At 45.3% G+C, this 16,798-nt stretch overlaps 1 protein-coding gene across 1 annotated transcript; it reads left to right on the top strand.

Annotated features, from left to right (window-relative positions):
- Positions 1 to 4,602: 4,602 nt before the first annotated feature.
- LOC122176302 (cytochrome P450 3A9-like) lies at positions 4,603 to 14,443 on the top strand. Its single transcript, XM_042864704.1, has 13 exons — positions 4,603 to 4,762; positions 7,329 to 7,422; positions 7,728 to 7,780; positions 8,876 to 8,975; positions 9,460 to 9,573; positions 9,829 to 9,917; positions 10,389 to 10,537; positions 11,029 to 11,156; positions 11,858 to 11,942; positions 12,284 to 12,444; positions 12,870 to 13,096; positions 13,550 to 13,712; positions 13,830 to 14,443. Exons 1-13 carry the CDS (start codon positions 4,692 to 4,694, stop codon positions 13,920 to 13,922), a joined length of 1,527 nt encoding a protein of 508 aa, XP_042720638.1. The 5' UTR covers positions 4,603 to 4,691; the 3' UTR covers positions 13,923 to 14,443.
- Positions 14,444 to 16,798: the final 2,355 nt, after the last annotated feature.

Below are 16,798 nucleotides of genomic sequence, written 5' to 3'. Positions count from 1 at the left end.
AGCACTTTGCATGACAAAAATCCTTATGCAGTGGGTGAACAATTTGTTTTGTTGCCCTTTAAAAGATCCATCACTTTGAATGAGTCACACTCCGTGATTTCACTGGGCTTTGACATCCCAGTACAGAAGATCTCTTGTGCAACAATTTGCACTGCCCCCTCTTGCCATGCCATTGCCAAAATCATGGCATAACAAAGCAGCTCTTACATGTGGTGCCCCATCAAGGGACCCTCCCTGCATCTACCAGAGCAGAGCATATTCTCACACTTCGTGTTGGAAATACATCTCTCTTCCTCTATATTTTCTCAGGACTGCTGCTGCTTATTTCTGGGGCATAACCTTGTATTTCAATTCATCACAGGTAAATAGTCACATATGGAGCTAGCAGAGTATTTATTTCTTAACTCATTTTACAAGGTTAAACTCAGAGAACCTCAAACACACACTGTATTTGATTGGGAGAGAAATGCAGTGCTTAGAGTTAATTAGCTATCCCGACACGCTATAGCTTTTATAGCTATCATTTCTTAGAATGAGAAGGTATATAAAGATATATTAGAAAGATTATGAAGGAAGACTGATTTGTATCAGAGATATTACTTTAACTGAAAAACATCAGGAAAATGTCCTAGTTTCTGTGTTGTTCCAAAGCTCAGTATATGGAACAAAACATCCAGGGGAATTAATTACTTTTCTTGTTGAGGTTTCTTGTGAGCTTTTCAAATCCCAAGGAAATCTATGTACAGGAGGGTATCAGTCATCCACGCACAGAACTACATAAAGTACCATTAGAGACCCCTGTAAATACATTGATTTTTTTATCCAGCAGCAGCGTATCGATATTTTAACCACTGACAACAAGATGTAGCCTTCATTATGAAGCATTTTCCTTTGGGTAGCTAAACCACCACGTATCAGGGAAAATAAATAGGTTACCTCCCCACAGCTTCTGCCTATGCAGGAAGTGAGCTCCTCACACTGCTCTGGCAGAAGACCGTCGATAAGAAATTTAATGTATTACTCCCTTCTCCACCAGCAGCTGTCTTATCTAGTCCCACTTTGCATTATCTGAGATTTGCTTTTTCACCCCCAAACCATGATGGGCAAAATCCTGAGCTTTCCAGGCCAGGACTGTGCTCATTTCCAGCCCAGCACTTATTCATGGCTGGGTTACATCCATTTGTCTCTATGCCAAAGTCATAATGTGATGAAATAGCTCTTCTACCTGGCATTTATCTCCCACAAATCCCCTTCCAGCCCAGCTATTCCTTTGCCAAACTAAACATACAAAGCTTTGTGGGGCACCTCTCCAAGGAGTGAGGGATGCCACCCTCATTTGACCCCAGTGAACTGCTACATTCAGACAAGGGCTGCTCCAAGCTTGGCACAGAAATGAGCTCCACTCCCTGAAGACCTTCGGATGGTTTATCTTGATCTACAGAGTCATTCTTTTTCTCCCCTTCCTATCTGGCTGGCTTATTCCTCGCATCCTTTTTAGTGCAGATGTTCATCCAACTGGGTGTCCATTCCTACAAGGCTCTTGGCATACAGCTGGCTGAGAATACTGGCACCTCTGACTTAAAAAGCAGTCTTGGCATGGCCTACATTAAAGGCCCACACCTTCCACTAGTTCATTTCATTAATTTGTTCTCTTAGCTTATGCTTCCATTTATGGCAAACTAAATGAACGCACTTTGCTCAGCCCAAGGTAATTTTGCTCCTGAGTGCTCGTCTAGAATATCTTTAATGAGTTACCAACATGGAAGCTGAACCAGTTCCACTGCTTGCCAATTTTGGTATGTCTTGAGAGCAAATATCTGCCGTCTCCCATATAGGGATTATCTGAGCTCTATCACAATCAGTAGCAGTTTTCTGATCTTTATCAAGAGAGACTGAAGTGCTCCATAACGAGATAACACCTCAACAATATTTATTTCCCTGGCAGTACCACCAAGTCCCTGCTGCAACCAGTGCAATCCAGGAATCAAAATCAAACTCTCTAAAGCATCTCAGGAGATGCTTTCAGGATCACACTCAGAAGTGGGTTGAACCTAAAGATTCAGGCTCATTCAGCCTGGCCCTCCCTATTCCCACGCAGTCCTTTCTGTCATCAACACAAAACACTACTCACTGTGGGCTTTGTTTTCCTTTCTATTTTTTAATTCACGTTTGCCAATAGCTCTTTCTCTTCCTCGCAATTCTTTCTCCTCCACACCTGTGTCCCAATTATAATTGTATTCCGCAGTGCTTTTCTTACCCTACATCATTTGGTTTCATGGACTGTGAAAGAAATACACGCTCTCCCATGCTACTGTGCTGGCCCCTGTTATTGCACAAGAAAACCCTCTTGCTCATCACACCTTGTTCACAACCTGGATTAGGAGCATTCTTTCATTACACCGCAAATAAAAACTTGGTGTTATCTTACTTCCCTGAAAGCCATTAATCCATTAATCTGAGCTACTTAGTGGCATTAGAAGTGGAAAAGCAGCTCAGTTCTCCTTGGAATTTACTGCAGTATTTGGTTTTTTAAATCTCTTCCTCTTGGCCCATGGCAACACTCAAATTCTCCAACCAGACAGAGAGAGATGGGAAATGGGGCACTGATTACATACCCACTGAGGTTGGGATCAGCCTTGGCTGGAGATGATGCCAAAAGCCAACATTTCTCCTCCTCTCCAGAGAGCAGAACCCTCCCGCCCTGTCCTCCCCTTTGAAGACACAAAGGCACCCCTGAAACGCGACCTGCTCTGAGCATCACTCAGCCTGTGTGCCCAGCAGCTTGGGGCAGTGTGCGCTTCTGCAAGAGGCGTACGGGTTCAAGAGAGGGCGGGAGCTGGGAGATAAGCCAAGCTCTGAACTGGACTAAAAACATGACATGAAAACTGGTCATTACTTCCTGGGTCACTGACTTTCACCTGCCATAGATTAGTCCTAGATTTGATTGTTGTCATTGGGTGTGGTTTTTGTTTGTTTGTTTGTTTTTTGTTTTTAATATAATTGGCTCAAAGAACAAAAAGCTCACTTGGCAGTGGCTACATGAGATCCCAACTCAAAACCAGACGCAAAACCCTATACCTATTATTTCATTCAAGTTTTTCCAGAGACTATTCTCACCCTTAGGAGATACACGCAGGGCAATGACTAAGGGTTATTCCTAGTGAGTGCAGGGAGCCCTGCAGCAACCCTCTTCTGTGGATAAACGGTATGAAGTGGTTTCCCAACACAGTGAGTCCAGTAAATTCAGACGTCAAGGAAATGACAAAGCATGCAAAACAGAATCCTGAGAAAACAGACACTGCTGTGACAAATGCCTGAATGGGAAAACACCCATTTAACCACATGCACTTGAAGCATCTCTGAATCAAGAGAGGCAAGACCCAACGCAGGCATGTGTAGCAATGGCGTAAGCTTGTCTGTTTATGTCACGCTGGTGCAGGCTGCTTATTGCAGAACAAACTGTTCCTGAAGGCCAGAGCAGGAGTCAGGCAAGGGTGAAATGATAAAGAAATGTTCCTGTGATAAATCAGAGGGTGTCTCTCCAAATATCCCATGTCACCACATGAACTGTGATGCACTTATTGGTCAACCCAACATCAATAGCAGCAACATTCTAGGAGGCAAATGCATCCCTAGTACGTACAATAGCACCCAGTGTGTTCAGTCAACCTCCCTCCAACCACAGCAATTCTGTCATTAGGAAGTGAATTGCTCATTCTGAGGCTCTGAAAGAAGACCTAAAGTTTCTTCGTCACACATCAGGGCAAACCACATGTCTTCTGCCCTGATGCTACGACCATTAACATCAAACATCCTCCAAATGGCCAAACTTTCTCACCATTGTAATCTTCTCTTACCCCACCCTTGAGCCAAGATCCTATTAACTCCATACCATTCTTATGGGGCAACCACTGCAAAATTAGTGTTTTCCCTTTACTTGAATCTTTCTGTCAACTGCTGCAGATGATCTTTCCTGAGCCACAGGCTGCAGTTTTGGAACTGGGAGTGCTTTAACTGAGGTCTGCTCATCACTGTGAAACAACAGCATTTCTCTTTCAAGATGCCCAGCAAGAAAAGTTGACTTGTAAAGCCTTCGTAGTCTATTGGAGCAAATCAGATGCTGACCCACGATGGAGGGAAGTGGGCAGTAGTTGCTCTTCACAACACACACAAAAATACAGATATTTAAAACAAAACCTTAGACTTTGCCAAAGTTAATTCAGCTGCCAGAAAAGACCTTGTCATGCAGCGTACCAATAACCTTTTCAGTTTTCTTTCCCTTAGCCTTTTGTAAACCAGCTCTGACACCTGCTTTGGGATTTACCTTTTCTTTGTAACTCAGTTCTATTTATTTTGGTGTCGGAGCCCAGGAGCATGACTCAATAAGAAGTCAGTCATGACTATCACGACAGATAGACTAGCTGAAGTGCTTGGCAATGCACATTTGAATAATCTGAATCATAGATATTTCAACGAGGTGTTTATCTGTCATATGGATTACAGTTCAGAGATTACTGTGTTTGTTACATTTGCCTTTTTACCCTCCTCCTTCGGGACACGAGGCCAGCCCCCACACCACGTGATTGCACACCAAATACTACTGATCACAAAACACTCCTGGTTCCTGCAGCCTGGGACAGATGGACAGAGACATACAGACAGACCTCCAAGCCAACTAGAGGAGAGCCACGATGAACCTTCTTCCTTTCTTCTCCATCGAAACCTGGATCCTCTTGCTTCTTTTTGTAGCCCTCCTGATAGCGTGAGTAAAATAGACTGTATTGGTTCTGTGTGTGTGACATTTTCCTATTGCTGCTGTTCATTCTCATGCAAATCATCTACTGCAGAGCAAGCAGGTAGGTGTGATTTTCAGTCTCTAAAATGTTCTGAAAACCAGGAGAGAAGCCTGAAGACCATACGGATGAGTGATTTTACGCCAAGGTTTGGAATGTGTGCAGATACTTTAGCGATGTTTTTACTAAGCATCAAGACAATAATCAAATCATAATGGTGTCAAGCATTTGTTACCACGGATTGTATTTGCTGGCATAGCTCACTGTCCACAGAAACAGCCCGAAGAAGGCTGTGCTCCTCTAAGTGAGGCTGCTCTCAGAGGAGAGCAGGCAGTAAATGATGCTACTGACAACCTTCAAATGTAGAGAGCAAGAGGAAGGCACCAGTAGAGCAGCTATAGGACCAGCTCTCTCCTAGTAACAAGGTGCTGCATGCAGGAGCACAGCACAGTTATTCTTGTGTATGTACTCAGGGGAGCATCACCCACACCTGCTCCCCATCAGCCCTTCACAGGAAGAAGGAAGCAAGCCCAGAGCAAGCTCAGTTTCCTGCTCCTGGCTTTCCAGACAAATGCATCAGGCAGTTCCTGTGGAGGCAGCTGTGCCAGCAAGAAAATGCTGTTGTTCACCCAGCTGGTGCTGCTCATCTCTGCAGTGCAGCGGGGTTGGCTGAAAATCCCCCTCTGCTGGGATGCGCATCATCTCCCCTGGAAGTCCCTGCTTACAAGGCTGGACTGACAAACTTTGTAGCGTTGACAAGCCCTTAGGCAAGACAGCATGTTGCTAGCCATAAACCTTAATGATTAATGTGGTGCACAGGAGCACAACCCATTTATTTGTCCTGGCAGTGCTCCAGCTGTGGTGGTTCAGTAAACTGCAACTTCTGGCCACATCTTTTTTTGAACCCATTCCTGTGATTTGGAACCCTCACAAACTCGCTGGGGGCAAATTCTAAAAAAAAAAAAAAATAAAATAAAAATAAAAAAAAAAATCAGCCGCCGTCATTATTGACCCAAACCTTCCTATCCCAATAACACAGGCAGTGTAGGACTGCTGGCTGCCACAATCCCACCTCCTGCAGCAATTTGCAATTCTGCTGCGGCTAAAAGGACAAAACTCAGATGTCTGTGCTCCGATATCTGAGCTAAAATAGATCTTCAGGGCCCATCAGCACCAAGAGGCTGCCTACAGACCTTGTGTCTGTCCAGGGAAATGCTGTCCCAGTTCACACACGAGTGGTGACCGGGCATTTCTGGTTCACTTCCGTGGTAAGAAGATGTGATGATTATTCTCTGGCTTCATAATGAACGTCTCTTTTCTGCCTGCCAAAAATCGTGTCACGTTTTAACCATAAGAGCATTAGATTGCATTTCCCTGGCTACGTTTCAAGTAGATTAAGCCTCGCCTATGTTCCTATAGCATTGCGGGCCTTTGCAACCAGCCAAGTTCAGCATTCCCTGCTCCTCCCGCAGCCCCAGCTGCCCATGAACATTATGAGTGAGAATCCATAAACATTTTATACTTTGCACTGAATTAACATTTGACAGAAATGTTAAAAACTGACAAACTGAGTACCGACAAGCATCCATTGCCCTGTTTTTGCCCACTCTGTTTGGACCACAGGATGAGGTCCAGGTATGTGCTCCAGCAGAACCCCTGCTGGACACCCGTTGCATTTGGGCCTCTATGTTTGGCATAGTAATCATCTCCATCAAAACTCCTCTATTTCCCCAGCTTTACAGCAAAGCTGCCCCAGGGCACAGCTGTGCTGCCATCATCTCTAAGCCCAAACAGGATCTCTGATAACATCCCTCTGCCAAACCTTTGCAGCTTTACATCCCTTCTGCAATGAACTGCTCGCTTGGGGAGCTGCAGCTCCCAACCAAAAGCAAATATTTTGAAGAGCTCTTTCAACACAGCCAAAGACGAGCTTCAAAGGGCTGCAGCCCAGGCCCTTGTTGAGAAACAGAAGGCCCCGAGGTAGAAGTAATAACTTTACAGCTGCCAAAAAGGGTGCTTCAGAGGGAAGAAATCTGCAAAGCCGTCAATAAAATCTAAAGAGAACGCTATCAAGAGGAGAGCTCCTGATGCACCGCTGCGCTGGTGCAGGAAGGGAGAACAATAAATGAAATTAAAGTGCAGCTTGACAAAAGCCCTGTTTGGGACATCTTTTCTGGCACAGCTTTGATTTCCTTTCAATGAAAACATGTGAGCTTGGTGTTCCTTCTCCCAGCTTTCTTTTCTGCCTTTCCTTCAGCTGGCAATGAGCTCCTCTTTTGCATGTTGCTGAAGACTTCAAGGTGTTGTTCCCACCAGAGCTCCCACACTCTTACAAGGCAGCTGCTTTAACCCCACACCATCTTTCTGAGGATGCATGGCAGCAGTGAGCCCTGTGTTTATTTTACCAGGCAATAATCCTTTGGGCCACTTATATCCAGCTCCTGATTCAACCTCCTCTACACAGAGATAAGGTGACATTGCCATAGCCCCAAGGCCATGGCGATGCAGCACCCTGTCGTGCTTTCTGCCCCACAGATATGGAACATGGCCATTTGGGCTGTTCAAGAAGCTGGGCATTCCTGGGCCAAGACCTCTGCCTTTCTTTGGGACGTGCCTGGAATACCGCAAAGTAAGTGACTGCAGCCTCCCTGCCTTGAGAAATGCCTACAGCTGTAGCTGAGCAGATACACAGCAATGATAGGTTATCTCCAAACACTGAGCTCTGCTCCAACACACAGGCTGTGCAAAGATCATGCAGGATGAAGGCTCAGTACCATAAGCATGGTACACATTCACGTGCCCCCTGCAGTTCTTCCAAAGAGGGGGGAACACTGGAGGAGCCCTCAGCATCACTTTGGAGATAACTCCTCCCAGCCACCATCAGCATCATCTCCTCATTATGCCCTGAATTCATTCTTATATCATTTCCCACAGGGCTTCTTGGAATTTGACACTGAGTGCTTCAAGAAGTATGGGAAAATCTGGGGGTGAGTATTTGCATGAACCAACCATCTCTTCTTCAGCTAAAAGCACAATCCATACAAAGGGGAGAAAGAAATCACTGTGGAAAGCCCTCTTTCCTTACAGCCCTGATCCCAGCTCAATGAGCACGGCACTGGTTGGGTGCACACAGGGCTCATGTTAAAGCATGCCATGCACAGGGCTGTGCTGCTGTCATTCTATGAGGAAATTGCTTTGACCCATACTATAAAGGCTGCTCCAAAGCCAATAACAAAAGGTCCTAACCCCTAAAGAAAAAAAATAAAATCAATAGCAACGCCTCTCATTTAAGGGAGAGCCTAGAACTGGGAACTCAAGTTCCTCTGGTTCCAAACAGAAAAATCACTGCAGCTCTTCCTCGTGCCATTGACCCAGCCCTGTGAGCTTCAGCAGCTCTTGCCACTCTCCTGCAGACATCTCCTATGGCTTTTACAGCTGCTGCTATGGCTTGGGCTGCAAACACATGTATCTTCTGCAGTGCACCTATTGCCCCTATAGGAACTTACAACTTTGAGTCTGAGAAAGATGTCTCGGCATGAAAGGGGAAGATGCATGAAAGTGGAAGATGCATAAATCTGCTTACATCTATATCTGTTCCAGGAGAGCATTCGGAATTTGCAGCTTAAAAAGATAAAAACAAGGCTCAAGCTTTATCTCCAAGGGTACTTCAGTGCTGGCAGCCCAAGTCTCCAGACACCAAATTCATGAGGCTGGAAGGGGTCGAACAAGTTTCCTTCTAATACTGTAACGTGTTTAAGTGTCTGGAAAAACACAGAGAACCAAGGGAGAAAGTGAAAACACTTGCTTCATTTAGTATCTGGTTCTTCGAGGGACTGATCCCTGCTCACTTCCCGGTGAATCTGGAAGGGGCTAAGGCCCCTTTATCATCAACAAAAACAGATGGGAGATGGAAGGGGACTACCAGGCCAGTTTCTACATTTCTGCACTTAGGCATTTGCAGAACAGTGAGGCTAGGGATGGAAAAGGGTTTGTTTAACACATTCTCTTTCACGGGCATCAACAAAACACCACAGCAAAACTATTTGGGGTTGTTCACTTCTCTCCTCTATCCCCCCAACCAGGATTTACGATGGCAGGCAGCCTGCAGTTGTTGTCATGGACCCCCAGATCATCAAAACCGTGCTGGTGAAAGAGTGCTACTCCACTTTCACCAACCGCAGGGTAAGAGGGCAGCACTGCCAATTACCACACAGCCCAGAAAACAAAGTGCAGGAGGAGAACATCACGCTAAGTGTGCACAGGGCTTCCCAGAGGGGCTGTGACTGCACTGTAGGGATTACTGTAAGCAGCCACTGTATGTCACTGTTCCCCTGCCTCAGAGCCTGGGGACTGCATAACCAGGCTGCATGCCAGCACTCCAAATACTGCTCACCCCATCTCCGTATACATAGGCACACAGAGGATGAATTTGAGAGACTGTGTGAACCAAGCTGGGATGCAGGCTCTGGCCAACACTGCCAGGTGTGGGCACACACATGCACTCGGGCACTGGACACGTTTGGGTGCTTATGCTGCTTACGGAGATGGCACCTCAGTTTGCTTACTGCAGGAAAGTGCACGATGCATATGCACGTGCATACATCCCCATTCCTGCCAGGAAGCTGCAAACTTCCCTGGGGTTAACACCTCACCTTCTTCCTTTCAGCGCGTGGATCTAGCAGGGGTGCTGAGAAATGCTGTCTCATTAGCTGAAGACGATCAGTGGAAAAGGCTCCGTACTGTGCTCTCTCCAACCTTCACCAGTGGGAAGCTAAAGGAGGTAAAACATAGAGGATGGAGCTCAGGCTAAATCAGAAAGACAGAAGGCTGTTTTCAGGCTGAGATAGTCACAGGGGTCTGACTTCTTCGGCCTCTTTAATCTATGCCTAATGCAAAAAGGATAAAACAGACATGACGTAAAAACAGAGCAGAGAAATCGTGTTTGCAAGTATTCCTGAAAATCCCTGCGGCCTCTGTAAGCCTGCCTTCAAGGAGTAGAATGTTCTGTAGCATCCATCTCTGCTTTGTGTTGCAGATGTTTCCTACAATGAAGCACTTTGGGGAGATGTTGGTGAAAAATGTTCAAAAGAGGGTGGAAAAGAACAGCTCTGTCCCTGTGAAGGAGTAAGTAGCTGCTAGGAGCAGCAGGCTAAGCAGCAACCTTTGGCAGCAGATGCTGGGGCTCTTCCATTAGCAGAACAGAGATTGCTTGCTAGCAAACCCCACCTCTGACACAAGGTGTGGGGCTGGCTGGGAATGCTAAGGGGAAAATTGAACTGGGATGTTAGAGAATTCCTAAAGGCAGAGACCCACAGGGAGCCTTCTACAGGGAATTAGAAGGGGGAAAATGTGTTCCAGCCTCATCCTGTGTGCACACAGGTCCAAGATGACTAAATTCCACAGGAAAATCCACTTTCCCCCACATATACATCCACCTTTTTTTACCCTAAGTACCTCCCAGTTGCCATATGCCCAACTTCCATCTCAACACAGTAAATCTTAACAAGAATTTAGACCGGAATGTGGCATAGGCGCTAGGAAAAATACACTCACGCCAAATATTTAACCACAGTGTCTTTTTCCATCTTTTCTCAGCTTCTTTGGAAGCTACAGCATGGACGTAGTCACCAGCACTTCCTTCGGTGTGAACATCGACTCCATGAACAACCCCAAAAGCCCCTTTGTCAGAGAGATGCAGAAACTGACCAAGTTTGACTTTTTTGATCCAGTCTTCATCTTGTCATGTAAATGACTTTGTGTAAAAACCTTAATTCAAGTGTTGAGCTTAGCAAGCATACCAGACACCCGTGCATCTTATAGATTAGCTAACCAGCAGTTACCTAGATAACCTCACTAGCTAACACAGAAGAACTGATGGCTCTTGCCTTATTGTTCCCTCACTGATAGCTCCACAGTACAACTCCAGGAAAGAGATAGGCAAGAAAATTAATGGTGGCAGGTGCCATAGTGAAAGGTGGCACGTTCTTTGTTCATCTTTCAAAGGAAATATTATATCCAGCTCAGTTATGCCCAGTTCACAGGAAGATGGAATAGGGCTGGGTATAGAGGCTATGCCAGAAGGAAAAAAAACAACAACAAAGCTCAGGCAAAGAAAGAAAGGAAGGGAAATAATTTGTCATTAACATGGCTACTTCCTTATTAACTCGGGTAGCTTATTTTATATGAGGTAGGGTTTATTTACACTATGAAATTTTATTCTCAAATTGTTTTTCAGTTGTATGCCCATTCCTTACTCCTCTTATGGCCAAGATGAACATCAGCCTTTTCCCCAGTGATGCTGTAGATTTCTTCCTGAGGTCTATTGACAAAATTAAGAAGGATCGTGAAAGGGAGACTCACAAGGTAAGCAGGCATGAACTTGTTATCAGTTGTGGCAGTAAACTTCCTTTTCTCACTACACTCACATGAAATGTCATCACTTAAGGATATTGATACCAAAGATGAAGCCAAAGTCCAGTAACTCAGCATGGATTCCAGAGCTACTAAATTGTAAAAGTGCTTTTAATGCCTTGGGAAAAGTCTCATTTCAACAGTGTTGGCAGAGAAGCACAGTGGACTTTGTACATCCATGATCTGAGGCGGAATCCAGATAAAGGCAGAATGAGATTAAGCCTGGGTTTGCAAAACTTGTGATAAAACAGCAGACTAAGCCACTTGTCTTCTTTGAAGATTAGGAAGGGGATAAGAGAAAGCAGAGTAGGCAGAACAGGGGCACTGGACGGCAGCGCTGCCTCTTGGAATTGTGCCCTCCCCTCTCCCTTTTCAAACTCAGAAAAGGTTTCCCAGCAATTTTCTCCCTTTTAGAAGTTTGGATCCCCTTTTCTGAAATGCCTTTTGAGACACTTTGAGACAGCTTTCCTACCCAGTGCCTTCATGAAAAGGGTAGAGCGGTTTTGAAATAGAATACAAGGGCCATGTTTTACAAGGATACCACAAGCACTGTGGAGACGCTTCCAGTTTCAGAGCAGCACCCAGGCTGTGAGGGCTTTGGCTGAGCCCTCCCAGTGGACCTGTCACCAAAGAAATTCTGCTCCTCTTGGCAGGGCAGGGTAGATTTTCTGCAGATGATGATTGAATCCCAGAAATCAGACAGCAATGGGAGCAGCGATGGGAAGAACTCACATAAAGGTAACAGCATCCACATGCTGGGGGAGCAGGGTCTGTGGGAGCAAGGAGAACATGGGGAGCTGTTTCCCAGAAGAAGACTCCAAGGATCCCCACTGCCCAGCTCCAAGCTGGAGCTTGTCTCCTGCTGCCAGCACCATAAGGTTCCTTGGCAGGCAGGCAACCATTTTTACCCAGGAAATTACCTGGCTCCTCTCATCAAATGATGTATTTCACACTAAGTAGCTATACGTGCTTGACATGAAAACCACAACAAATCTGCCCCAACTCCACCCATTGCTCCTCGTTCTTCCCTGGGATCATCAGCACCATTTCTCATCTCTCCACATCCTTTCCTCCTCCAGCCCTGAGTGACATAGAGGTTCTGTCACAAGCATTCATCTTCATTTTTGCTGGGTATGAGCCCACCAGTAACACACTTTGTTACCTGGCTTACCTGCTGGCCTTGCATCCCGACGTACAGCAGAAGGTGGTGAATGAAATAGATACTGTTCTACCCAACAAGGTAAGGGGATGCCAAATGATGGCCCGAACCTTCTGTCCCTTCTGTCTTCCTAACTCAGTCAGGACAACGACCTTAGCTCTGAAACATCTTCCTCTGGGATATTCCAAGAGCTCCAAGGCACACACAGCTCAGCCCTGTAGTGGTTTTCTTTTTGCAGCTGAAGCTTTACAGACCAGTGCTCTGCACAAACCTGTTTGCCATACTTTGCACCCACGAATGGATGGATGCGACTTGACAGGCATTTTCACAACTCAAGGATAGAAAACTCAACCAACAAAGCAATTCCTACCTTGCATTTTGCTCTTCAACGAATTTGAGACATAGCTGGGACAGAAGGGGATGGAGACACTGGTTCCAACACTCATTTTAGGAAAATCCAGTCCTCATGCTGACATACCTGATCACCTTTCACCCACTGTCCATAGGCTCCGCTCACATATGAAGCGATAATGCAGTTGGATTACCTTGACATGGCTGTGAATGAAACCCTCCGGCTCTACCCCCTCGGAGGACGGATTGAGAGAAACTGCAAGAAAGATGTGGAAATAAATGGGGTGACCATTCCAAAAGACACCATTGTTGTCATCCCACCTCACACTCTGCACCGCAACTCCGAGTACTGGCCAAACCCAGACGAGTTCAGACCAGAAAGGTACAAAACTGCAAAACACGTCATGAAAGAGAAGAGAAATCCTGCTGCTTTTTCCTAACATAGTAATTAAGTATTAATCTGATTAGCTTCCTAATGGTGTTCTTCCTATCTTTTCACTAACGATACAAAAGAGAAATCGCAGGCTCATGGAAATGTCTTTTTTAGAAGAAAATGAGCTTTGCAGTTAAAGCAGGGTTTCAAGCAATGTAATCTCATTGGGAGAATATTACTGACACCTCATAAGATCCTGTATATGGTCTTTAGATTTGCTAAAGGAACGTGTGTAGATAGCTACAAGTCCATCTTTGTGTACCTTCATTGCTGAGACATAATAGCATAAAAATGAGCGAGTTTTTGTAGGGCACCAATGAGAGATCTCCAAATAAGTAAAGAGATTTACTTTTTTGCTTTCTTGCTCCCTTCATTTTATCCCCAATGTGTGTCATTATCCAGGTTCAGTAAGGAAAACAAGGACAACATAGACCCATACACATACCTGCCTTTTGGAGCTGGTCCCAGGAACTGCATTGGGATGCGATTTGCTCTTCTGACTCTGAAAGTTGCCATCACTGCCATATTGCAGCACTTCACCTTCCAGGTCTGCAAAGAAACTCAGGTGAGGCATAGAGACAATCAACTGGTACCCAGTTAACAGCCAAGTTTCCTTCCTTTCGTCTCTACTCATTTCATTTCCCTACCTTGAAGTGCTCTTTTTCCCCTCTCCCTGCTGCAGATCCCTCTCAAGCTGCTCTCGATGGGATTCACGACCCCAGAGAAGCCCATCGTTCTCAAGTTAGTCCCTCGGACCAACAATGCCAAGGCATAGAACCCAACTGCGTCCTGCTGCAGTCTCATGAGCCCTATGCTAACAAAGGGGTCACACATCGCAGGAAAACTCTCATACGTGTGCAGACACAGAAGTGCAACTTAGCTAATTCTGGAAGCAATTACTACATATTTACCAAATAACACAGCTGTCAGAAATGTAACGTGGATCACTGGGCAGTGGCAATACACAACCCCCTTCATTTGATTGCAGAAATTGAGAAATAAATCCAAATGAGAAGCTGATCATCCACTCCCTTCTAAGGGGACTCCTCCATCTGGAAAGAAGGAATTATTGTTGCATCCAAGAGAAACAAAGTGTGATGGAAACGCAAATTGCTAGACCTCGCTGGGCAGGGATGGGTGACTTTCTTCTTGGTGTATTGATGCTTGAAATTTTCTGTGTTATAATTGAGCCGACTGGTGTGCGACTATATCCTAGTTACCAATCCTCTCCTGTGCCATGTGTTAATTAAACTAAAGTATGTACAAATACTGTCATTAAAAATGTTTGAGAGCTGCTCTGTGTTGTGTATAGCAGCTGATCACTTCCTATTTAAAAACCGTATTCAGCCTCAGCCCTTGAAATTACCCATGTACATTGCTTTCCACTTAATTTAATGAATCTGATCCTTCATTTAATGCGATCAAACCCTCCCATTTGTACAGTATTTTACAAACACTCCAACTCCCACCTCTCCATCTGATTAAGAGGTTGACTCCGGTTCAGCTGTGGCCAGACCTCCACCGTGCTGGAGCCACAGAGGACAGATTGCAGATCTGGGAGACGGAGACAGCACTGCAGGAGGACCACTGCTCCTGGGCATGGCTCGTCCATGCTGCCTCACGTTGCTCATCATGGGAGCTCAGCCTGGTGCACGCAAACTTAAACCCATTTCAGACCACATAAAGTGGGACTAAATATCAAAAGACAGGTCAGAGGTTCTCCTGGATCCAAATTTCACATGTTATTTAGCCCTGGTGTATTGTGCTGGCTGTGATGCCTGCAAACCAAGCAGGAGCTGGTCAAATGGGAAAGTTCTGTGGAAGATATTCAAATAGCTGAAGTTACCCCTTCACTCTCTTCTTGCATCCTTTGCTCCAAGGCATGTTTCTCAATCCACTTGTTATGGTCTATAATTTCCTCTCATGCCCACATGCTTTTATCTTTAGTCTCCAGCAGACTGAACTGCAACACGATCCAAATGCTACCATCCAACATAGTACAGATTTATTCAAGAATTAACGTCCTTTTAATGGTGACAGCAATTAACTGTTTGAGAGCAGACAGCCAACAGCTTGTTAAGCTCTTGATCACTGGAATCCTTTAACCAAAGCCATCAGTTCTTCAGAAAGACACAGTAACAATCCCCAGGCTTTAATTCAAGAGTTAGCAGCTTGTGCTGTCCCAAAAGGCAGATAAAACAATTAGAGTGCTCCCTTCTGATGCATCATCTGTGAAAAATTGTTTGGGTTTTGCTATGTACACAGAAAGGCGTGGTTGGAAGCGCTGCCAATAGGGCTGCGTTTGGTTTTTTTTGCTCATCTCTTAGCAGGGGTTAAAAGCTTCTGGTGAAACAGCTGGACCCGCAGCAGCCAGCACTGATGGAAGAGTGCAACATCCCTGCACTGACAGAATGGTTAAAAATGCTTTTTTAAAAAAAAGAAAAAAAAAAGTGGTAAGTTAAAGTAACTCCAGTCTGTGCAAGGAGGAAGGAAAGCAGAAGCCATGAAAGCAGCAAGTCATAGGCCAAACAGCTGCATTGAGACAGGAAAGCCATGTTAGTGTCTTATGAACCAGATGATGCTCACACACACAATGCTGGGAGCAAGAGCAGGCTAAGCCAACCGCAGCCCAATGCAATTCCTGCCCTGTACAGGGAAATCACCAAGTGCAACCATATACATCATTCCTCCAAGTGTGAAAACGTGACTAAAAGACTGGTGTCAGCCCATTGTGACCTGCCAGGACTATAAAAGCCCATAAATGATGGGCAACAGAATCATGGGGTGAGTCTTCCAGAAGGAAATCAGATTCTCTGTGCCTTACCTCCATAATATGACTCTGCCTTCACAGGCTGCCTCCATCCTCCCTTTGCTTCCCATCTCCCTGCTGCCCATCACCACCCATGGCCATCCCTCAGCAGGGAACAGGCCAGGAGCCTGCCTGTGCTGCAAGCTGTGCAGCCATTGCATTGATTGCCACCCTTTTGGCTGTTTCCTCTTAAAATCAGAGGTACTATTGTTTAAACCAAAGATCCCAGTGCGCTCTGCTTTTGAGTGTTTTTACTGATAAATGATATTTATCATTTCTACTGTTCCAGATACTATCATATCTATTCCTTGTTGATCTTCCCTATGTACTGTTGGCAGCTGTGGAATGTGGTGCTGTCCCATTGCATCTGAGTCTCTTTGTCAGATAGAAAAGCTTCCTATCAGCTCAATGGGAAGTTAATTTTGGTTAACTCTGTTCCCTTCCACCCCTAAATCTTTTCAAATTCCAACCAAGGCAGAAAGCGAGATAAAAAAAAATATGAAAAAGAGCAATGCAACAACATATTACAGATAAGCTTTTCACACAGTTATTTCAAGCAGGAGAGTTGTTGTCAAAGGGCAGCAACAGTGAAAAGATAAAGAAATGGCACCCTGAAAAAACACAAGGTGTTGGTCCACTCCCTAGGAAGATTTCTGCAATTATGCATGACTGCATTCCCTGCCCTTCCAAAGGCGTGCTGGGAGCGTCCCAAGGAAGATGTACATCCCACGACACAGGAGCTGGTATTACATCAGTGCTGATGAAAGACAAAAACAGTTCTAAGGGGGAGATTTGTTTCTTCCTCTCACTTAACTACAACAGAGCAGCCATTAACGCTACAG

This window comes from Lagopus leucura, unplaced genomic scaffold (assembly GCF_019238085.1).
Source record: "Lagopus leucura isolate 7727_CA_CO unplaced genomic scaffold, USGS_WTPT01 Super-Scaffold_760, whole genome shotgun sequence".
Lineage (NCBI taxonomy): Eukaryota > Metazoa > Chordata > Aves > Galliformes > Phasianidae > Lagopus > Lagopus leucura.
This window is presented reverse-complemented; position numbering and strand designations above follow the sequence as displayed.

Bases quoted from the DNA above. Each gene is read 5' to 3' on its own strand.
- LOC122176302 (XM_042864704.1), top strand. From the start codon at position 4,692: ATGAACCTTCTTCCTTTCTTCTCCATCGAAACCTGGATCCTCTTGCTT. The intron at 11,157-11,857 runs GTAAGCAGGCAT...TCCTCTTGGCAG, and splicing joins GTGAAAGGGAGACTCACAAG to GGCAGGGTAGATTTTCTGCA. The intron at 13,713-13,829 runs GTGAGGCATAGA...TCCCTGCTGCAG, and splicing joins AGGTCTGCAAAGAAACTCAG to ATCCCTCTCAAGCTGCTCTC.